The sequence below is a fragment of the Sinocyclocheilus anshuiensis genome, unplaced genomic scaffold, assembly GCF_001515605.1.
Source record: "Sinocyclocheilus anshuiensis isolate Anshui unplaced genomic scaffold, SAMN03320099.WGS_v1.1 scaffold67, whole genome shotgun sequence".
Taxonomy (NCBI): Eukaryota; Metazoa; Chordata; class Actinopteri; order Cypriniformes; family Cyprinidae; genus Sinocyclocheilus; species Sinocyclocheilus anshuiensis.
Genome location: NW_015552546.1, coordinates 2,445,250 through 2,469,514, shown reverse-complemented (window position 1 = coordinate 2,469,514; position 24,265 = coordinate 2,445,250). Strand labels below are relative to the sequence as shown.

General features: G+C 33.6%; 3 protein-coding genes across 5 annotated transcripts in view; 2 read left to right on the top strand and 1 right to left on the bottom strand.

The window, feature by feature from the left end:
- Nucleotides 1-1,848: 1,848 nt before the first annotated feature.
- On the top strand, nucleotides 1,849-3,616 carry LOC107664142 (G0/G1 switch protein 2). The gene is made up of 2 exons (XM_016454601.1): nucleotides 1,849-1,943; nucleotides 3,001-3,616. The coding sequence occupies exon 2, from the start codon at nucleotides 3,018-3,020 to the stop codon at nucleotides 3,354-3,356; it is 339 nt and encodes a 112-aa protein (XP_016310087.1). The 5' UTR covers nucleotides 1,849-1,943; nucleotides 3,001-3,017; the 3' UTR covers nucleotides 3,357-3,616.
- Nucleotides 3,617-4,066: 450 nt separating this feature from the next.
- On the top strand, nucleotides 4,067-9,916 carry LOC107664243 (OTU domain-containing protein 3-like). Of its 3 annotated transcripts, none has more exons than XM_016454761.1 (8): nucleotides 4,067-4,333; nucleotides 5,646-5,917; nucleotides 6,077-6,225; nucleotides 7,508-7,620; nucleotides 7,708-7,830; nucleotides 7,917-8,034; nucleotides 8,118-8,312; nucleotides 9,270-9,916. In XM_016454761.1, the coding sequence occupies exons 2-8, from the start codon at nucleotides 5,712-5,714 to the stop codon at nucleotides 9,419-9,421; spliced, it is 1,056 nt and encodes a 351-aa protein (XP_016310247.1). In that variant the 5' UTR covers nucleotides 4,067-4,333; nucleotides 5,646-5,711; the 3' UTR covers nucleotides 9,422-9,916. The 3 variants fall into 3 exon arrangements, with proteins under 3 accessions (XP_016310247.1, XP_016310246.1, XP_016310245.1); XM_016454760.1 differs by having other exon boundaries at nucleotides 4,072-4,333; nucleotides 7,917-8,025; nucleotides 8,118-8,311; nucleotides 9,257-9,916; XM_016454759.1 differs by having other exon boundaries at nucleotides 4,075-4,333; nucleotides 8,118-8,311; nucleotides 9,257-9,916.
- A 2,533-nt stretch (nucleotides 9,917-12,449) lies between these two features.
- Nucleotides 12,450-24,265, bottom strand: part of LOC107664184 (von Willebrand factor A domain-containing protein 1-like) — a 16,432-nt gene continuing 4,616 nt past the window's right edge. Inside the window, exons 2-6 of the mRNA XM_016454663.1 lie at nucleotides 22,362-22,919; nucleotides 19,297-19,620; nucleotides 17,807-18,100; nucleotides 16,489-16,752; nucleotides 12,450-14,047 (exon numbers count right to left, since the gene is read on the bottom strand). Coding sequence (XP_016310149.1) covers nucleotides 16,499-16,752; nucleotides 17,807-18,100; nucleotides 19,297-19,620; nucleotides 22,362-22,919 — 1,430 coding nt within the window. The 3' untranslated portion in view covers nucleotides 12,450-14,047; nucleotides 16,489-16,498. The remainder of the gene's footprint in view (nucleotides 14,048-16,488; nucleotides 16,753-17,806; nucleotides 18,101-19,296; nucleotides 19,621-22,361; nucleotides 22,920-24,265) is intronic.

Sequence of the window (24,265 nt, the reverse complement as noted above, 5' to 3'; positions counted from 1 at the left end):
AATGTAACTTTCATTGTTTTAATTGTTGCTTTACTCCTTCAATAAAAAAAAAAACAAAAAAAAAAAATGCAGTTTAGGATAACATTATTGCATTCCATATTATATTTGAAAGACATTTTTGTTTACTTTTGAAGCACTTAAGAACCTTCCTAATGCAAAATCATTGACCAATATCATTCATTTTGGCATAAAGGGCATGTTTTGCTTTTGAACTGCTGATAACTTTGCTGCACAAAGAGTTCAAGTCAAGTCAAGTCTGCTTTATTGTCAATTCTTCCACATGTTCTTCCCTGATGGCAGCAGACTGAAGAAGCTGCGTGTCGGGTGGGTGGGATCACCTGCAATGCAGAGGGCTTTGCGGGTGAGACGGGTGTTGTAAATGTCCTGGAGGGAGGGGAGAGAGGCACCAACGATCTTCTCAGCTGCTCTCACTCAATAAATAATACAGCATTATACCATTGCAGTCTTAATGTTCATTTTAATTTGTGATAAATATAAAAATTACAAATAAAATGAAAAATAAAGATAATAATAAATAGTACGAATAAAACATATTTTGAAATATATTTTAAATAAAATGTTATTATTTTGAAATTTTTATTAAAATACATTTTTTTTTTAAATAAAACATTTAAAACAGTTAAATTAATAATATAGCATAAATACAGCATTATACTGTTGCATAGTCGTAATGATCATTTTTGTGATCAAAGATAATTAAAAAATATTAAGAATAAAACACATATTAAAATATATTTAATATAAAATTTAATTATATTGAAATGTATTACATTTAAAAATGCAGTTCATTGTAATAATAATACATTTCAGAACTTTCTTAATGCAAAATCACTGGCTTCTGAAAAATAAATAATGCAGCATAAATACAGCATTATACCCTTGGAAAGGTTTTTGTGATAAATATAAAAATTATACATAAAATTATAATATAAAATAAAAAAGTAAAAAGAATAAAACATTCAAATATGTTTTATATAAAATATAATTATATTTAAAAAAAAATGCAGCTCATGGCAATATTAATATTTAACTTCTTCATTTGAAGGACATTTTTGTTTACTTTTGAAGCAGTTCAGAACGACTGCTTTAGTGTACAATAAACTTTATTGTAATATTATTGGTTCTACATTCATCGGGTTTGTTAATATAAGAGCATGAGCAGAGGGCAGTGGAGTAAAGGTCAATACAGCCAATGATGTGGCGGCTCTTATCACAGTCTAATTTCCTGTCTAAAAACAACAAACAGTAGGAACTTACCATTAATGTTTTCTGACAGCCAATGACATGCATTTTTATTTCCCTTTACTTACTAAGGTTCAACAGTAATGCTATTTTTAATTGCACACACTATATGGAAACACTATGGAAGTACAATAGTAATGCTATTCTATTCTTTGAAGTATCCCGAATGAACATAATTAATTGTGGTTTATTGCTCACATGTCCGTGTTTATGTATCCTATCATTTGCTTTCATCTGGACAATGCAGTGTTTTACTGTTCGTCATCACACCATAAAACTGATCCGTGAACTTTGAAGCTGGAGATTTCGTATTATTATATTCGTATACACAGCTGGGTCATCAAGTCCTCTGTAGCTGTGCTCGTCACGTACAGTGTGCTTTATGGCGTTTTCACGTGATCACAACACAGGTATCCTTGCTGTCTTCGTGAAATTTGGCAGACAGGCTTCATCATTTCTCCAGCAGCCCTGCAGTCATTCACCGCTCACATGAAGAAACTTGGACAAAAGTTGCATCTCCTCTCCAGCCTCATGAATATTCATGTGAAGTGGGCGTTGACAGGTGACCGCTGGCCTTAAATAGACAGAGCATCTGTACCTCCAGCACCCACCAAAAGAAACTCGGAGGATCAACCTTAATAAGGACTTACCATCTGAACGGGTTCTGCAACGTTTTGCAAGTGAGTAAATGTTTTGCTTATTATTGTTTTGTTTTTTTTTGAATATTCTTTTCTGCTTAGATGCTGTAAAATTTAACATACACTTTAAAAATTATTTTAATTGAAATTGTAATAGACTATTAAAATGCTATGGACAAACCCAGTTATTTATTTATTTACTTTCCAATAATTTCCCTTATTCTATATGGTGAAAGACTTTTTATGCAATTTTACAGTAAAAATACTGATAAATGTATTTTACATTTTTTGAAGTGAAAAAGAACAAGTCACAGCTCACATCTGATAGTTTTCGTTGAAATAATCATGTAAGAATCATGCTGTTAAATGAATAACTAAGGTTGAACCTTCTATATAGTAGTATTTACCAGTGTTATTTTAGTATAATTGAGATACTATTATAGTTTTTCTTAATATTTTAAATCAGTTTTTATATTTTCTGTTTTAGTAATTTTGCTGTGGTTTTGTTGTTTTTATATATGTTTTTAAAAATATTTTAGATATAATTTTTAGTGCTGTCAAATGATTAATCATGATTAATCGCATCCAAAATATCGCGATTAATCGTTTGACAGCACTAATACTTTTATATTATATCTAATATGTAATATTTAAATATAATTTTAGATTTATATTATATATTTTATGTACATAGTTTTTATTCATTTTTATTTTAGGTTTAGTTTGAATCATTTTACTACATCAAGTTCAACTACATTAAACTGAGAAATGTTGCTTTGGAAATTAACTGAAATAAGTTTACTTTATTTCAGTCAACATTTATTTTATGTTACGTAATGATTGTTTTTTTATGGTTTTAATTATAGTTTCAGTTTTAGTTAACTATAACAACCCTGGTATTTATCTCAGCTTTATCTTATCATGTATAATTTGAAAAATATTCGAATTAAATATCCCACTGAAATATGAAAATAAAGTGATTTATGAACCGCATTTTATGTCGTTTTTAGGATAAGACTTATTATCAGCACTATTTGCTACAATGATTTAATTGTCATGTTTTCTTATCCTGACCTTTGATTTCGTTTTTCTTTCACAGACGTAACTACAGCTGAAATGGACACTATGCATGAGCTCATCCCTTTTGCTAAGGAAATGCTGAGTGCCGGTCCCTCCAAGGGCTCTCTGAAGGTCTATCTAGTGGGCGGCACGTTCGCCGTCCTGGGAATGGTGAGCGGCGTGGTCCAGGTGGCCTCTTCCCTTTTCCCTGACCACGAGGAGCCTGACTTTGAGATGCTGAAGGTGCGGGAGCTCATACCGGTGAAGGAGCAGGTCCAGGAGCCACAAACCAGCATCCCTGAAGATGACGAGATGGATGAGGTGATGGAGGCCAAGGCTAAGGAACTGCCGGTGAACAGACAGAGGCGGATGAGTTTCAGAGCTCACGCTTCATAAGGCTCATGCCCTGCTGCTGTTAATGCTACGTGAAGAAAGTTGAGCCAAAATGACCCGCGAGGAACACAGTTATTGTACTGAGAGCTGCAGAGCAGCAGGGAGAGGGAAATAACGACTTGATAGTTTACAACTGTTACGTATGTCTGTTTAGATGGTGTAATGATTTTTTATCAGATGATAATTATTTATAAAGGATGTATAGAAGTCATGTGTAGAGTGTGCTCTCTTTTACTGCCATAAAATAAATACATATTTGCTCACTCTCGGTCACTCCGTTGTAGATTATATTTTGATTCATATTCAGAGTCTTTTCTCATTTGTGCTTATGTGGAATTGATTTTCACATAAAGACAAATCTAATAAATGAAATGTTCTCCGTTTACTTTCTTTCTAAAAAAAAAAAAAAAAGTGAAGTGGTGGTGATTAAAGTACACTACAAATATCTCGTCTGAGTAGGAAAAGACAGAAGTTTAATAAACGTATTATAAACTAATTATAGCTGGACTAGGATTCAGAATTTAACTAGTGATTCCCATTCTTTGTGTGAGAAAAAAATGTTTATTCTTTAAATAATATACACAATGCATTAGTATAAAAAAAGATTACTATTAATTATTACATATCTTAATTCAATAGATTGCGTTTAAATTGCAAACAACAATAATAACTATGTATTTATTTATGTAGAGCTTTTCTAGACACCCATAAAAAAATAAAAAAGATGTGACATTGTTTAAAGATGATCCTATATGCATTTAGCATCCAGAAATAATTATTTTAAGGGAAATATTCTAATTTGAAACTTTTTATGACTTCTCGAGGTCGTGTCTTTTATTTTGAAAGCAAAGCCGGAACCGGAATTGAGGTCCGGGTTCTTTAGGAAGTAAACAAACCCTGGGCAGCTCAGAGTGGGATTTACTGGAGTTAGTGTTGAAATTGTCGTTCATTTTTCGTGTTTCTTACTGTCATCTGATAATGTGAGTACAGTTGTGTGACACACTTTAATTGTCTTTTCTCTTCAACAAACTTCCTCGTTCTGTCGTTTAAACGCTGCTAAGAGACGTCAATTACGCGACATTTCTGACGCATCACGCTGCGGTTCCTTGTCAGACCATATCTCGTCTGATATTTAAAGTACTTAATTTTAAAATTGTCTGTGGTGGATTTGTTACACATTTATCTATCTCTTCATACGTACATATTGAAAAGGCCGTGATTTAAGACTTTCGATATGGTCTCAGATCATACTTGAGAAATGGGTATGAATGGAAACAATTAATCAAACAACCAAAGTATTTTCATTATTGTGGTATTTGCCATGACCGTCATTAAAAAAAATGGAAAAGAAAAGAAATTGAAAGCTACTTGCATCATTTGGATGAGATATCCATTAGTGATTTTACAGTAAAATGTTTCCATGTTCATTCATTATGATTTTACAGTCATAGTAACTTTAATACTTAAGATATTCTAAAAGAAACTATGATTACCATGATAAATTTTTGCTAGGATGAATAAAAGTGGATATGCATGCTTACTGTTAAGTATTAGCATTAAATCTGAAAAAAAAAAGATTATATTGGTAAATATTGAAAAAATGAAAGAAAAAGTCTGTATAAATATAGAAAAATAGCATTATTGTTGTTGTTTTTGTTGTATTGGTCTTGTAACATTATTATGATTATTATATTGAAGTAATTTTGGGTTTAGGCACCACATACAGTGGGTACGGAAAGTATTCAGACCCCCTTCAATCCCCAAATCCAGGTGTGAAAAACTTGTTGCATCTTTCCCAAAAAGACTCATGGCTGTATTAGATCAAAAGGGTGCTTCTACTAAATACTGAGCAAAGGGTCTGAATACTTAGGACCATGTGATATTTCAGTTTTTCTTTTGTAATAAATCTGCAAAAATGTCAACGATTCTGTGTTTTTCTGTCAATATGGGGTGCTGTGTGTACATTAATGAGGAAAAAAAATTAACTTAAATGATTTTAGCAAATGGCTGCAATATAACAAAGAGTGAAAAATTGAAGGGGGTCTGAATACTTTCCGTACCCACTGTACATCAAAAAAGAAAAATGACAAAGAAAAACAGAAAGCTTTTACACTCTTTGAATGTGATTCTATATTTATCTATTATGAACTTACAATAATGTTTGAAGAAATAGTAACGCTAACTGTATACCATGATCATTTCTGCTAGGCTTATGCATTGCATATCACACTCTATGTTTGTGTGTCATATTGAATTGTCGTAACTGTTTGTACGATGTTGTGATTCTTTCAGGTTGCAGTTTTGCGTGTGTGATAGATAAACGTATGTCCTCACCGGGTGTAGTACAGCAGCTCCATCATGTCAAGGAAACAGACAGGGAAGCCCATAAAGGGAAACAGGAAGTATGAATTAGAGAGGAAGAGAGACGAGAGGGCGGCCCGGCGGGCTCTGGCCAAAGACAAGAAGAACAGACCTCCAGGAGGAGACGATGGAGAGGAGTTTGTCAGCTTCTCCAACCAGCTTCAGGCTCTGGGGCTTAAACTGCGAGAGGTGCCTGGAGACGGGTATGTTTGGAGGACTGTTTATTTGACTTTACATTCCGCGACCCACTCAGAACGGTCTTGCAGCCCACTTTTGGGTCGCGACCCACCAGTTGAGAAACACTGATATAGCATATGAGATCTTTAAGGAGTCGAGCTTCTGTTTCTCCTGTTCTCCCGCAGGAACTGTTTGTTCCGGGCTCTTGGAGATCAGCTGGAGGGACATTCGCAAGGTCACCTGCGTCTGCGGCAGGAGACGGTACAGTACATGATGACGCACAGCCAGGACTTCGAGCCCTTCGTTGAAGATGATGTGCCATTCACACAGCATTGTAAGAGAAGTGTGTGTGTGTTGCCATAAATCCAAAATAAACTGAAACTTAAATCAGATTGCATTGCAACTCACATTAACCTCGTAAATTACTGTTAATAGTTAATTAGTAGTGTTTGCTTAGTCAAGCATCACTATTAATATTGCTTATTTATATTTTTAACTTTTGGGGAAAAAAACATTTGTGCTACGGGCATTTGACATGTTTTATTGTTAACTATTGTTAACTTAATTAAATAAGAGTATTTTATTTCAGTTAGTTTCCAAGGCAGCATTTCTCATGTTGTTAGTTTCGGTTGAAGTTAACCAAAAGTAAAAAAAAAACAAACAAATATAACCTTAAATAGACGCATAGTTTTAAAATAATAAAACTGACAAAAACACACATCAAAAGTACTAACACGTAAAGATTAACATAAAAATGGACTATATATAGAAAAAAAACTAATTTAAAATATGACATCAATACTGTATTAATGATACTACAATAACACTGGAGCCTATGAACAACCAGAAAAATATAAAATGTATATATATAAAAAAAAATCTAGTTAGAACTTGCAGTAAAAAAATATAAAATAAATCAAATGAAAATAAATCAAATTAAAAAAACAAACAAGCAAAAAAAAAACGAAACCCTATTTTTATTTCGGTTAGTTTCCAAGGCAGCCTATAAACCACCAGAAAAAAAATTAAATAAATCTAGTTAAAACTTGCAATAAAAAAAATATATAAAATAAATAAATAAAAAAAACCTCAACCTATCTTATTTCTGTTCGTTTCCAAGGCAGCATTTTTAATTTTTGTTTAGTTTTAGTTAAAGTTTGTTGAAAATAACTAAACTAAAACTGAAATAAAAAATAACTAAATAGAAACACACTAATAAATAAAGTGGACAAATAACTAAATAGACACATATTTTTTAAACTAATAAAACTGACTGAGTTAATAAAACTTAAACTAAGATTAAAATAAAAATAGAAAATGTAAAAATAAAAACTAATTCGACATGAAATATGACGTCAGTAATTTAATACTGTATTACTATTAATGATAATACAATAACATTGGAACCAGTAAACAACCAGAGAAAATATAAAATATATAAAACAATGTTAAAATTAAAAAAAATTATAAAATTGTTAAATATATTTATTGTTGTAAAATAAACAAATATAAATTAAGTAAATAAATAAAAGTGTGTGTGTGTATATATATATATATATATGTGTGTGTGTCCTATTATCCAGCTATTCTAAGTCTTTGTCGTTTTTGTTTCTCAGTGTCAAACCTCTCACAGCAGGGTACGTTTGCCGGTAACGACGCCATCGTGGCCTTCGCTCGCAGCCAGCAGTTGAAAGTGGTTATTCATCAGCTGAACGCTTCTTTGTGGGAGGTGATGGAGCATTTAGTTCTCTGATTCATTTCATTCTAATGTGTTTCTATTAATGGTTTAATAATTTTTATTTTTTTTTACATGCAGATTAATGGTACAGAGAAGCCTTCATGCCGTGAGCTACACATCGCATATCGCTATGGAGACCATTATGACAGCGTCCGAAAGACTGGAGACAACTCTGAGAGTCCGGCACATCTGCGTATAGAGGTCTGTCCGGCTAAACAAACATCAGTCACATACATGAACCACAGTCTGACATTTTCTGAAGGCAAGTGTCTTTTTTCTATGGATAGAGTCTGAATAATTCCAGACGCTTTGGAGACGGTCAGAAGGAAAATACGAGAGGCGCCTCTCCCTCACGCTCTCTCTCTGAAGACGAAGAGCTGATCTTGAGCATTCTCTGTACCGACAGTCAGTCAATCTTTAAATCACTGTTTTAATTCTGTTTCCTTCGCTCTCAATGTGCTCCTCTCACCACTCTTTTGTGTCCGCAGGTCAATCGGACAGTCTGTGTCAATCAAGTGCCACATCAAAGACGTACCACAGTGATTGGCTGGAGTCTGAACTAAACAACCAATCATCACAGAGAGATTGTGCTTCAGGGACACACCCTTTATGTCAAGGCATGCAGGCTGAATGTAGTGAAAACACGTCGTCAACAGAGGGCAGCATCTCACATAAACCCAAGGTGACTGAGAAAGTTTTGAATGATAAAATATGTAATATTTAAAAGTCTCAGATGGAAACAGTGTTATTTTAGTATTGTTTAGATACCATTATAGCTTTTAATAATATTTCGATTTTTATTTATATTGTGTTTTTATTGTAACTTTAAAGTTTTAGTAATTTTCTGTTTTTTATACCTTTATATACCTTTATTTAAAAATGTCTGTAGTTTTTATTATTTCAGTTTTAGTTATTTTATTACATCATAGTACATTTTAGTACAGTTAAACTAAATGAAAATGCGAAAACCTTGCCAACTAGCTGAAATAAGTAAAATTGGATTAATTAAAATAAAATAAATGTTAACTGACAAAAAAGTATCCAAAAAACGTAATTTATTTCAGTTAGTTTCTAAGGCAAAATTTTTGTTTAGTTTCAATTGGAGTTTAAAATAACTAAACTGAAACTGAATGAAAAATAATACAAACTAATTTAGATATATAGTTCATTTGGTAACACTTTATTTTAAGGTGTCCTTGTTACACATATTACATGTACTTACTTATTATAATAACAATTATTTGTGCATAATTACATGCAAGTAACCCTAAGCCAAACTCTAATCCTAACCTAACCCTATAGTAAGTACATGTAGTTAATAATTAATATTACTCAGTACTTAAATGCATAATTACACTGTAACAAGGACACCTTAAAATAAAGTGTAACCATTAATTTATTATTAAAATTATTTTTTAATTATGTCTATATAGTTTTTATTGATTTTTATTTCAGTTTTAGTTATTTTAGTACATCAGGTTAAACTAAATGAAAAGTTTAAGTTTTTTATATTTTATTTCGAGTAATGAAAACTTTTTTTTAATAATTTTAGTTAACTATAATAACCCTGGATGGAAAGAACTAATATAATAAAGTTTTCTTGTATTTTTTTTCTTCTGCTTTTTAGCTCTCTAATAAACAAAGGAAAGAGCAACAGCGCCTAGAAAAGAAGAAACGTCAGGAGGAGAGACATAGACAGAAGGTTTTACAGGGCAGAGGGTCACATGATCATAATCAGAACGTACCTGAAGCCGTCACTCTTGTGCCAGCGCTCAACACCCTGAGCATCTAGAGCAAACATGGGAAACCGTTTTAGGTGGTCCGTACACTGTGGAATGATCCAGAAACGTATAATTTAAATGTACAGGGAATGTGTTGTATGATTGAGGGTGCGTTTCTTTAGCATGAGATGATGACAAGATGCGTCAGGCTTGAGATTGCTAGCGGCTGCATTTTTGTACCAGACATAGTCAAACATTAACCCTCATTCATTTCAGTTGACCCATCTGAGCTCAGCCAAAGAACACTTGGAAAGGGAATCAAAATATTGAGAGGAGAAACAGTTTAAGATTAATTATGGACCACTGTTTAAGCCTGTCGGGGTATTTGATTCATTTGTTTAAAACACTTTCGGTTCTGGTTCTACATTCAGTTTCTGCATTCGAATTATCATTGTTTAAATTTAGCGTTTCATTTTCAAACAGTTGGGCAACATCATATTCTGCAGTGGAATTCTATAAATAAACTTTTCAAATGGGATTTAAATTGTGTACTATTAAATATTATTCTCTAAAAGGGCGAAATTGGTCATGAACAGGTAATTTTTCATCTCAAAACAGAAATTATAATTTGCTTAAAGCATAAAAAGCATTTATTAATTAATAAATAAATAAATAAAAAGTAGAAAAGAAGCTATTTTAGGACCATTTAGAATTTGCATTTTGTGACAGCTAAGTCCTTTTATCATTCCTGTGAAGCAAAATATTATTTTAAGAATGTTATCTTCTTTAAATGAATCTTCTTTAACTATAACATCATAAATGACTGTATTACAGTAATGGAAAAATGAGTTGTGTGTTTTTGTAATGTGAATCTAATGACATAAATAGTGGTAATTGCAAGAAGAAAAAAATATATATACTGAACAAAATTATAAACGCAACACTTTTGTTTTTGCCCCCATTTTTCATGAGCTGAACTCAAAGATCTTAGAGTGGCCTTTTATTGTGGCCAGCCTAAGGCACACCTGTGCAATAATCATGCTGTCTAATCAGCATCTTGATATGCCACACCTGTGAGGTGGATGGATTATCTCGGCAAAGGAGAAGTGCTCACTAACACAGATTTAGACAGATTTGTGAACAATATTTGAGAGAAATAGGCCTTTTGTGTACATAGAAAAAGTCTTAGATCTTTGAGTTCAGCTCATGAAAAATGGGGGCAAAAACAAAAGTGTTGCGTTTATCATTTTGCTCAGTGTATATATTAAATAATAAATTATTTCATTCTTATTTAGCAAATAAATATCATCAAATCTAAGCTAAAATATAAAGCATAAATATTACACATTACGCAGAGCTTTAGAAACAAAAGCAGACATGGATTGAAATTGATTTTTTTTGTGTTATTTAATAACTAAAAACTTTTTGAAAACAGTGATGTGTAAGACGTGCAGCCAAGCTGGGAATGAACAAGCACCTTTTCATAATACAGAAAGCCCAACTTGTCATTATGTTGCAACAAACAGACACAAGATATCAGATGCTGAATTTTTTGAATAGCTACAAATTCCTGCATAATGACACTGAAATGGGATGAAAACCATTAAAGACTGTACGAATGAAATGATCTATTCTTAAACACTATTTTAAGACCTTGATCCAGCCTGCGAACATATGTTTGCCTGTTAAGACACAACTACAGAGAAAAACATTCTTCTATGAATGATAAATCCAGTCTACAGTATGCATGCACAGGGAAAAGCTTGACCCACTGAAAGAGTCCCTTTTCTTCAAACAAACCAGCCGTGGCCCTTTTGAACCAGAAAACATCTGCAACTAACATCTGCAAAGTCTTAATACTTAGCCACAGTGATTAAAATCCATGCCAGATTTTCAGAGTTTCACTGCTAACAAAATCTGTAGTTATGGTAACGTGTAACTCAAGCAGGGTTACAATATATGCATTGACCTTAAAGAAAAACCAGTGATGGAAGTAATTCAGATTCCCCCAAAACCGTCTTATTGTTCCCATTTCCAAACTGTATGGAGAAATCTAGAATATACAGTAACCAACTATATCTCTGATAAATATAACTCAAAAAGCATTAGTAGGATATTTACATACTATTGCTTTGGAGATATAACTCTTAATAAAAACTTAAATTTCTAATACGTAAACATTCTGACAATTTAAAGGAATATCATGGGTTCATTTGGAAGAAGTGGTAAAAGAAACTGCACATAAATGTTAAAATACACACAGTTTCGAATATAGCTGCATGATAAAATAGCTAATTTTGTCAAAGTCTCTCTCATGACCATATAAAGTTGGTAAACCCTGTAACTTTCACTCAAAATGCACAAGGATACTAACAATGGACTGTTTAATGTCTTAGACTTCTATTATAAGTGCATTACTGTAATAAAGGAATAATAAAAGGGTATTTGCGACTTTTCCTCTCATAATTCAGACTTCTTTTCTCAGAATTGTGGGATATAAACTGAGAATTGTGAGAAATAAGCTTGCAATTGCAAGAAAAAAAAGCTTTCAATTAACTTTTTTCTGTGGTGGAAACAAACAAAAAACAGAATTATGAGATATAAACTCAGAATTCTGAGAAAAAAAAATCTAATTATACACTCAGAATTGTGTCAAAAAAGAATTGAGTTTATATCTAGCAATTCAGTTTATATCTTGCCATTCTTACTTTTTTCCTTAGAATTATAAGAAACAAAGTCCAAATTGTGAGATATAAACTCGAAATTGTCAGATATGAACTCGCAAAAGGTTGAATTGTGAGATATAAACTCGCAAGAAAAAGTCGCAATTAACTTCATTTTTTATTCCATAGAAGAAACAAACAAAAAAAACATATGCGAGATGTAAACTCAGAATTGTGAGAAACAAAAAGTGAAAATTGAGCTGTGAGAAAAAAAGAATGGCGAGTTTATATCTCGCAATTCTGTTTATATCTTCATAATTCATCATTTAAAAAAAAAAGTCTGAATTGTGAGATAAAAGCTTGCAATAGCAAGAAAAAGTCACAATTATAATTTTTTAATCTGTGGCAAAAAAATTCTTCTGAGAAGAAAAAAAAAACGGCAAGATTTAAACTCAGAATTGTGAGAAAAAAAAAAGAGTTTATTTGGTCCGTGTAACGCTTCACAATTAAATTGTCAGACGATCTGGTGCAAATGCAAAAATTAGAAAAAAAAAAAAAAATCAGTTCATAAATTAATAATTGCCATTTTCTCTCCTTTTTTCAGTTTACTAAATTTTTACTTAAAAAAGAATATGAAAGCAAATTGCGCCAAATTGCACGTTAAGTGTCTGAATATGAACGCAACGCGCAAAATTTCACGTGAAGCGATTTCCTCCCATAGAAAACGCTTCACGTGAAACTTGCGCATTGTGTTCATATTCTGGGCTCTTCTGCTTGTGTGTAAATAAGTAGGCTATGCTTTTTTTAATCACTGTCTTAATGCATTAAGCCATATTAAGCACTTTCAAATAATGGTTTTCAAAGGGAGGAAAACGAAAACTTGAGACTTTGCGTGTCGAGTTCATATTCCGGTCACATCTGCTTCCCAGTAGGCAAGGCAATATAGTTCGCAACATTAATAAGGTGTATACAGAACTTTTATACTTTTACACCATCTTCTTCCATTAAGCCTATGGGAGGATAACAGTTTAGCGTGTAGCGTTCATATTCTCATCTGCTTTCCTGTACCTAGTAACCTATACTTTATTAATACATTGTATTAATACATATACAGAGTTTGGGCTTTTTAATTTATACCACTGTCTTAGTCCACTGAGTCACGTATTTTCTTTAGGTTTTCAGTGGGGCACAAAACACTTAACGTGCAATTTAGCGCAATTTGCTTTCATGTTCTGGGCTATTCTGCTTGTCTGTAAATAGCAGCCTATATGTTTATTATTAATAAGGTGTGTCCTCCAGTGTCACTGTTTTAGTAGGATACATTAAGCCACGTTAAGCGTTTGTGAAACAGTCTGCGGCCACACCCCCGCGCCAATGGTACAGCCCACAGGCAAATTGTAAGATTAAAAAAAATGGGAAAATTGTTTCGATTTTATTTATTCAAATGATCATTTCTGAAGTCACAATTTAGTAAAAGTAAAATTGAAAAAAGGAAAGAAAATGGCAATTGTTCATTTATGAAGTAGTTGAAAAAAATGAATGTTTGGTTTGATTTTTTCATTTTTGCATTTGCTCCATATGGTCTTAAAATTGAACTGTGAAGCATTACACGGACCTTATTTCATGCAATTTTTAGGGAAAAAAGTAAGAATTGGAAGAAACAAAGTCCAAATTGCGAGATATAAACTCTGGTCTGCGGTAATGCACAGCAATCCACATATCTCAGCCGTCAATAGCACTGAACTTGAACCCGAAACATTCCTTTAAAAGTCTGATTCTTCAGAAGGTCACTTTTGAGTTCAGACTCATTTAGTCTCTGTGTTAGAAGCGTGGGTAGGAGCTTGTTTGTCAGTGCATGTTGTGTGGGTGTGTTTAAAGATCACCATCTATGGGTGATGAGTATTCAAACAGCTACAGCGTCCTGGACTCCCCTGTCCTCCCATCTTGTCTATTTGTGGGAAGTTTTTGGTGTTGTTCATTCCACCATCTTTCGTAATTGGCAGAATGGCGCTCCACAGTTCCAGGTCAATGCAGCTGTGTGGTAACACAAACAGAAGGTGCTTATTATAATAAATGTTTGTTTAAAAATTAGTGCAAGGTAAAAATCTTAATAATTTGTTTTTTGTTTGTCCATCCAATGTATGTCATGCAATTCTGTGGTAAAATTTCTCACTTCACCTTTAACCCTAAAAAGCCTACAGTATATTTGATACGCAAATGTCTCAAAATTTTCAATGTCAAAACTTTGCTAACATGTTTATACTTTTTTTGTAAGTAAAAAAAAGGATCACTGTAAGAAAGTCCACCTTCAGGTTGTGGTTCACGTGTCTTTTTGCTGTGAAATATTTACTGATTTTTATAAAGTAAACAATTTTTATATTGTTAGTAATATTTCAGGATGAACACTTACTGGACTGAATTCTCCTATATCATATTATGTGAGTCATAAAAACCTGATGACCTGATGACCTGATAACAACCTCCTCAGACCCAAATATGATAATCAAACAAAAACACATATGCAAACTTTTTGTGTAGATTTTTTAAAGTTTTGTCTATTATTTCTTATGTCAGGTTTTACAGGGTTAAAGGTGTAGTATGTAATATTGACAGCTAGCAGTTGAAATGTGTTCTGCAGTCCAAATTCAAAATATTGATGAGTTGTTTCTCCCGCCCCCTCTTTCGGGTTGCCAGATTGATGACACGCAACAGGAACGATTGCGACAAGCCTTACACTGCAAGTTGATGAGTTGATTTAACCACGTTTTATTATGCCTCTGCTAAAAAAAAAAACCCTGTTTTAGTTGGATGCAGAGGCTTTTTAGGTCGGGTAGAATGGTACTCAAATGGTTCAGGTCATACTTAGAAGGGAGAAAATATGGATATTTATCTTACACTTGTTTAGGCTTGTTTAGCCTGTATGTGCTCCCACTAAGTCAAATAATGAGAAAGAACCAAATTGCCTATCACAGCTATGCTGATGATACCCAGATTTAATGACTACAGCCCCATTGACTCCCTCGGCAAATGCATTGATGAAATTAACAGTTGGATGTGCCAGAACATTCTTCATTTAATCAAGGAGAAAACTGAAGTCATTGCATTTGGGGGGGGGGCTGCTTTGAAAAAAGTAATTTTCAGATGCAACGGGGGAAAAACGGGATAAACACAGTGGACCGGGTCTCCCGCCGAACAGCACGGTGAACGGATGCGCTGTTTCCAATGAATGCAGTAGCTTAGTGTGCGCGTGAGGCGCCGGCGCGATCAAACAGCTGAAACATAAAATAGACTACTCCGTAATTTTTGGTCATACAGTAAAGGCATAATTCGAAACTGCAGTGTTACCAGTTTGAAAATTCAAGAATAATAGCAAAGTTAATAAGAATTCTTTCTAAATGCAGCACCGTTCTTATTTCGCTCTGCATAACCTGAACGAAAAAAACAATTTTTTTTTGCTAAGAACGAACCGAAATGAAAACATTTCGCTTTTAATCTGTGTATTTAACAGCCTGGGAAACCTTCCCAGGGCAGTACCTTGCCTCGCCGACTAAAATCAGGGCGCCCACTACGGAGACGGCACCAGAGGTGAGGGGGCACAGTGACCGAGGTGGCCGGGCCGGGCCCCCTCAGCCTCTCGGATTCATCAAAAAGATCTTAAAGGTGTTGGACCGAGTCCCGAACACACTTGCAGCCAATCAGCAGTAAGGGGCGTGTCTAGTAATGATAGTTAGAAGAGAGCGCTCAGTGAGTGCACAGGACGGCCATTAGCAGATCGACTATAGATAGTGATCATGACAGATAAAAAAAAGTGGAACATTTTGGAGGAACAAAACGTTAAAAAGAACGGTTACGATCAGGCAAGAAGTAGGACCCGCATAAATATCGGAGCAGCTTTCCAGCGGTGGCCTGGAATCGGATACCGAGGTTGCTTTGTTTCTTCTTGATAGGTGAATAATGTTGATTTTGCTTTGTTTCACACAACTTCAGACCCTCGGCTGGCAGATTCTGCCATCATCATTGCCATGGTTGTGTACGTACGTGTGGGGCGGAGATATCAAAATAGGGGCGAGGTCCTGTTGGGGTATGGCCGTGTTTGTTTTGGTGCTTTCAAATGTCAACATCGTCTGGGAAAATTCGCTTAGTGCACCTTTAATTTGTGTTCCGAAGATGAACGAAGGTCTTATGGGTTTGGGACGACATGAGGGCGAGTAATTAATGACAGAATTTTCATTTTTGGGTGAACTATCCCTTTAAGTTGGCAGTGGGCGGAATTACGCAGACCAAAATAAAAACAGATATTCTGACACAGAACACACATTTCAAAGTGGAATAACTAGCTGTATTGTTGATTTCGGAGAAGCAATCATATTAAGGTATATATTTTTGCTTTCATTATTCAAAAAATTAAATACAGCTACTTATTTCATGATATAAAATAACCCATAATCCCCATGTTTCCCTGACAGGCGCCTCACCGGAGCCCATTTAAGCAGTGCAGCAGAGTCCCTCCCCACGGGCTGTCCGGTACACTGGAGAGACGCAGATGCGGGCCCTGGAGGGCACATGGTTGAGGGTGGTGGAGAGCCGGTTGGGTGGTAGATACAGGGTGGAGCGCTGGCTCTGACCTCGCTCCCATGTGACCCAGTAACCACGGAGACCATCGTAACTCCCCTTCCAGCGGAGCTGCACTGACTCATTGCCCACTGTGGTCAGCTGCAGATCTGAGAGAGCTGGCAACACTGAGAGAAACAGAGAGAGAGGTCAGGCTTCCCACTTCTTGCTGGGAATTCGAGGGAGGGGATGTGGGAATGATATTGGCAGGAACATTAAAATAGGGTTGTCCCATTGGAAAGCATCTCATTCCAAATGCTTCTAATGAATTAAAACAAGTTTTAGTTAATACTAATATTTCGTTAATAAATAATTAGTTTGGGGTCAGTTCAATTTTTAAAAAGAAATTAGTACTTTTAATCAGAAAGAATGCATTGAATTGATCAAAAGTGACAGTAAAGGCATTTATAATGTTACTAAAGACTTCTATTTCAAATAAATGCTGCTCTTTTGAACTTTCTATTCATCAAAGAATCCTGAAGAAAAATATATCATGCTCCCACAAAAATATTAAGCAGCACAACAGTTTTTAACTTTGATAATAAGAAATGTTTCTTGAGCAGCAAATCAGCATTTTAGAATGATTTCTGAAGGATCACATAACACATCACAGGAATAAATTACATTTTAAAATAATAGAAAACAGTTATTTGAAATTATAATAATATTTCAAAATTTAACTGCTTTTACTGTATTTGTGATCAAATAAATGCAGCCCTGTTGACTTCTTTCAAAAACATAAAAAAAATAGTACAGGCTGTTTATAGCCTAACTCATAAAATTAATAAAAATTCATAAAAGTGTTATTTGTAATTTGTAAAGATTATCTTAACAAAACTTGTAAAAATTATAATCTTTTGTTGGTCACAGAGCTTATTAACTTCTATTGGTATTTTGTTGAGGGAACCAAAAAGTGATGTTAACTTCTAGGTTGGCCTACAAAAATGAATCAGCAGTCTGCAGAAACCAAATCAACTCATCAAAATGACAAACAAGTAACTAGATATCTCCATTTTCTAAATTAAACTCGGAATGCTTTGGAAATTCTAATTCATTTCCTATATTTAAAAATAAATTTGAATTGTAATATAGTTTGATTTTAAGGAAGCAGAAGTAAATTCATATAACTGCAATGTGTAATTTTACTACAAAAGGAAAGTGCAGTGATTATGAGGTTCTTACCCTCCTGTGTGCAGACTTTAACCGTCATGGCTCTCTCTCTGCCGGAGGACTGTCTCGCGCTCACGGTGACCAGGTACTGCGTGTCGGGCTGGAGGCCGGTCAGGACTGTGGAGTTCTGTCTGTTACTGACGCTGACGACCCGCAGCGGGCCTGTAGGAAGCGCTGAATACTCCAGCTGGTATCCCTGGATGAGGTGAGGCAGCAGCGGACCCCAGCTCACACGCACACTGTTAGTGCTGGACTCTGACACGGTCACTGTCGACAGAGTCTGCACCTCCGGCTGAGGAAGATTCACTGGCGGTGAAGACATGAGAGAGGAGAACATCTCAATGTTTGAACAAGGTTTTTATTTAGTTCTAGTTAAGTTTATATGCCTTCTGTGTCCCTTGGCATGTTTAAAGTCAACATCCCGTTTTACTAATAAAATAAGGGGGATAATATGCACCCATTCTTATTCAGTAAATGTGCAGTGGATACCAGTTTATATATATATATTTATATACAGTGGGTACGGAAAGTATTCAGACCCCCTTCAATTTTTGATTCTTGATTCTTAATTGTCATTATTGTAATAGAGTTAACATTACATTTTCATTTTACAAAAATATATTAAATATTTAATATCAAGTTAACATTAATTAAATATGAGCATTAAATTATTATTTGTATTATTACATTTAATGTTCATTTAATGAATGCTATTTAATGCCAAGAATAATAATAATAATATTAACAACAACAAATTTTAATATTCATATTTAATTAATGGTATTTAATTAATGCTACTAATAATAACAGTAATAATAATAATATAACTATTAATAATAATAACAACAACAACAATAATGTTCATATTTACTTAATGCCAATTAATGTTAATAATAATAATAATATTATTAAATGGTCATAAAAATCACTTTCCTTATGTGAAGTATAATTTGTTTTATTATTTTTATTATTATTACTACTATACATTTAATTTTCTTTAATTTATGTTATTTAATGCTAATAATGCTAATATTATTATTAATAATTATCATTATATTTATTTAACGTTAATAATAATAATGAATTGAATATTCATATTTAATGATACTACTACTAATAATAATAAAAATTACTATTATTATTACATTTACATTTAGTCATTTAGCAGACGCTTTTATCCAAAGCGACTTACAAATGAGGACAATAGAAGCAATCAAAATCAACAAAAGAGCAATGATATACAAGTGCTATGACATTAACAATAACAATATTAAGCTAATATAAGCTAATATAATTAATATAATATTAAGCAATATAATATATAAGCAATAATAATAATAATAATTAATATTATTATTATTATAAGCATAAATGAAACAAGGTGCACCAAAAAAGTAATTGTGATTTTAAAAAAAAAATATTATGCAAAATATAGAATTTTTTCTTCTGCTTTTGATTTTTGGATGAAATCTTATCTGGATATATTATTGAGAGATCTGCACCTGGCTGGGTAGTGAAGGTGGTGTGAAGAGAGTTGAGGAACTCCAGGTTGGCCTTCGGTGTGAGCGTGACTGTGTACGTGGTGTCTGGACGCAGGTCAGTCAGCTTCGCAGAGCTGGCATCTCCGGGCCGCGTGATCCTCTGAAAAGGACCCAAACCTGTGCCAGGACTGGTGCCTGGACCTCCCGGCCCTCCGGTCTGCCCTGATCGGATGGGACCAAACTGGATATCATAGTAGCCGGTGCCGGCCAACACAGGCCTCCATTCCAGCTGAGCTGTAGTGGTGGTGACCGACTTCACCTGTAGCCTCTCGGCCCGGATAATCTCTGCGTTTAATCAGAGAGAAATAAGAGGTGGCCGAAATTAAATTAATCACTTCAGTCACTAAATCCATGCCTAGGGCAGTTTCTAAAAGGACATGACACCACCTGCTCTGAATTATTGCGTGCGAGCTTTGCAGTTTTTTATGTGTTAAGTGTTTGGAAGTTGCACATTATTATTAAAATAATAATAATTATAATATGAATTTTTAATTAATGATATCTAAATAATGCTAATGATAATAATAACAATACATTTGATGTTCATATTTAATTAATACTAATTAATAAATACATTACTACCACTACTACTAATTATTATTATTATTATAAGCATAAATTAAACGCTAAAGGCACAAAAAAAAAGTTATGGTCATAAACAAATTATTTTCATTATGTGAAGTGTACTTTTTTATTATTTCTTATTTTTTATTATTATTGTTCGTATATTTAATGTTCATTTAATGAATGCTATTTAATGCTAATGGTAATATTAATTCCCAAAAAAATTTATAATACTACTAATAATAAATAATACATTTAATTATCATAATTAATGCTTATAATAACAATAGTTATTAAAATTATTTAAAAAACAATACATTTAATGATCATATTTATTAAATAATAATAACAATAATATTTATTCTAAGCATAAATTAAACATTTAAGACACAACATAAAAAGTAATAGTCAAAAATCTATTTAATTATGTGAAGTGTAGTTACTTAGTTTATTATTTTTATTATTATGAATACATTTAATGTTCATTTAATGAATGCTATTTAATGCTAATAATAAAACTAATTATTACAAATATTAGTAAATATAATAACCATATTTACAACATATCTAATTAATGCAAGTAATACTAATAATAATACATTTAATGTTCATATTTGATGCTAATTAATAATAATACTATAATCCTTACAAGCACAAATTAACTGTTAAAGACACAACAACAACAAAAAAACAAGTAATGGTCATAAAAATCATTTTTGTTATGCAAAGCGTAATTTCCGGAATAATCTCTGCATTTGATTTGAGAGAAATAAGAGATGGCTGAAATTAAATGAGTGACTCAAGTCACTAAATCCATGCCTAGGGCAGTTTCTAAAAGGACATGGCACCACCTGCTCTGAATTACTGCGTGCGATCTATGCGTTTGTTTATGTAAGTGTCTGGAAGTTGCACATATGTAACGCCTTATATATGTGCGGAAGAATGCCCACTAATAATAGCAACGTCTAGTGCTCCGGGGGACTTTGCCGGGGGTCCAAAAGGCCAAAATAATTTCTGTATAAATAGCCCTCATCTCCCATTACAGTGTCTGCAGGTTCCTCCAGGCCCTTCTTCTCTTTGAGCTGTCTCAAGCTATTTGTGTCTGCGTTGACTGGCGTTCGAGATTCCTTCGGCACACTGGGGCGGAGGTACGGAAATATTCACACTCACATCAGATCACTTTCCCTGTTTAGAAAACGCTCTCATAAGATTGACTGTTACTTTGAATGAAATATGAAATCAGGGTCTGTTTGTAAAGTGTCAAGAATTTTGTGTTTTCATTTGAGTTGGATTAAAGCAATAATTCTTATTTTTTCTTTATAATTTCATTCCAAACTTCTCATTTCTACAAGTATGTTTTTTTTATGATTTATGAAATTTTCAGTAAATAACTATTTATATTCCAGTATGTTCCTCACATAAATAGTACAATTTCAGAAGAATATATACAGCAGTCGAATTGACTACTTTTATGGTGTTTTTTTACGAATTGACTACTTTTATGGTGTTTTATGGTTATTTTATTTCACATTTACTTTAACAATGAATATGTTTTGAGTCCTAACATTTCACCTTTAAGTTTGTTTGAAAGTTTCATTATATGTATTTATTCATTTTGTTTTGGTTATTTTTCACTTCTTTCAGTAAATAGAAATGATATTCAATAATTTGTAGTTCTCATTAGATTCTTACTGTTGTAAGAAAATACTTAAAATTCCATTTTAATATTATAAAAAATATATTAATATATTAAGGGCCTGTTTTACTAACAGCTTGCACCAGCGCAAACGTCTTTTGGCATTAAAATAGTACTGTCAGGTTTTACTAAAGACGCGCAGTGAAGAATTAGCGCTGAAAAGGCATGGACACAGTTATTTTTTGTGCCTGACCTTATTGAATATGCATTTGTAGGAGTTTCCCTTTCAGACGCAAAATGCATGGGAGGAGAGTATTAAAATGAATCACGCAACGCGATTTACTGTTTGTGCTCGTCAAATTACTATTATTAAACTATTTTGCACTTGAAATGGCTGAAATTATTATTATTATACTTTTTTTTTTTTTATTGCTTAATGTACATAACAAGACAGGGAACAAAATTATTGTTATTAGGAGGATGCACCGCAGAGAACAGAGAGCGCGTGGTAGAAGGGAGAGGATTTTTTTCCACACGTATTAATTTATAATAAATATTACTATTATAGTAATAACAATAAATGATTTATTTATTTTAATTTTAATTTATTATTATTTTTGTACTTATTTTTTGCTTCTTTGGAGCTTGGTCCATGGTCAATATTTACTTTTGTAGTATGGAAAATATCATCATGGATTTCTGAACATCTGCCTTTGTGTTCAATAGAAGAAAAAGCCATACAGGTTTGTAATGTATTGAGGGTACGTGATAACAAAATGTAGTTTTTTTTCCCCCCAGTTTTGAGACATTTGATAAAAAAACACACCAATAATTGCGTTCCTCAAGTCTTCGCTGATGATGTTGATATCATCAATGTCCACAAAGAACAGGTGCTCCTCGGCGGGTGGACTCACAGCCTCTCTCAGCACTTGATAGTTCCCGTGACCAGTGGAAACCACCAGGACGGCCACGCCCTCTTCCCGCAGCCTCGCCATTGGTTCCTGCACCTCGCCGGGATCCACTCCATCCGTGAGCCACACCAGAACCCTGGGCAGATCTGGTCTGGCACCTCCCGGCACGCCCTGTTTCAAAACCTGGTTCCTAGCCATCAGGAGAGCATCCACCGTGTTTGTGTCGCCCTTCAGCTGTTTAGTCCTCCCCAGGGCCGCCTGCAGTCCGTCCTGGGAGCTGTAGGTGTCAAAGCTGAACTCCAGATGGGGTTCGGTCCCAACCTGCAGCAGTCCCACCCTCACCTGATCCGGCCCCAACGAGAAAGGCAGCAGGAGCTCCTTGAGGAAGTCCACCATACGGAAGAACTCGTAGGAGGCCACGCTACCAGAGGAGTCCAGGAGGAAGAGGACATCGCCCTCGCAGCAGTTTAAAACTGTAGGTGAAAAACAACAGTAGACATTTAAGGAAATGATCTATGCTTTAACATCTCAAGAGGGGGGAGATGAGTGTTTATTTAGCACATAGCAGCACTAAAACACTCCAGACTTTCCAAGGCATGAGGAGAACTCTGTGTGAGTACATATACAAGCTTTGGTTGTACGCTCTTAAAAATAAAGGTTCTTTATTGGCATCTATGGGTCCATGAAGAACCTTTAACATAAATGGAACCTTTTCATTCCTTTGTAAAAATGGTTCTTTTAAGAACTGTTCACTGAAAGGTTTTTTAAGGAGCCAAATATGTTTTTTTCTATGGCATCACTGCAAAAACCCACAACTGAAACCTTAATTTAAAAGATTGCATAATCGTTTATTGTGCCAGCTGTAAATCGTAAGTTTGATTGGTTAAGAAAAGCCACATGATTTTATCCTTTAATTTATCCTTAATTTATAAGATTGCATATGCCCATGGGACTTTTGCCCTTTTTAAATCCTAAGTTTGATTAGTTAAGAAAAGCCACATGATTTTATCTGTCATTCATGCATAAACAAGCCCCAGGTTTAATATTTAAAGGCCTGGTTCAACCAGATATTAAACTTCTGTTATCATTAACTCACCCTCAGGATACTGAAAGAATGTTTGAGCTGTTTTGGGGTTTTGAACAACATTGATTTTCATTGTATGGAAAGAAGAACACTGAGACCACAAAACATTAAGAAATAAAGTCATAAAGGTTCTGAACGATATGAGGGTGAGTAGATGATGACAGAAGATGTTTTTATTTGTTTTTTTTTTTTTGAGGGGGGGTGAACTGTGCCTTTAAGAGGGTTTGATAGTCTTGTAGGGCTGCATGATTACTCTGATTAATTAAAGAAATATTAATTTATTTAGAAATAGAAATAATATAAATAAAAGAATAATAATATGAAATATAAAAAACGCAATTAATTTGCAACAAAATAATTTATTATTATTATTAATTAAATATGAAATATATGTATATATTTATTAAGTTTTAATATTGAATTAATAACAATAATTTTGTTGTGAATGCATGTTTTTATAAAGTGAATATTTAATTATAATAATATTTCTTATTTTGTTAATAATATTTACTAAATAAAAATGTTTTAAATACTAATATATTATTTAGTAATAATAAAAAAATATTCTTGTCATTATTTTATAGTCATATTGATATATAATCAGTGCATTTTTGGCCAAATTGTGCAGACAAGCACAGCAAACCTGGAGGTTTTTTTTTTAATTCGCATTTTAAATTGCAATCGCAACTTTTATCAGATATTTTATCAGATCCCCCCCCCCCCAAATTGTGCAGC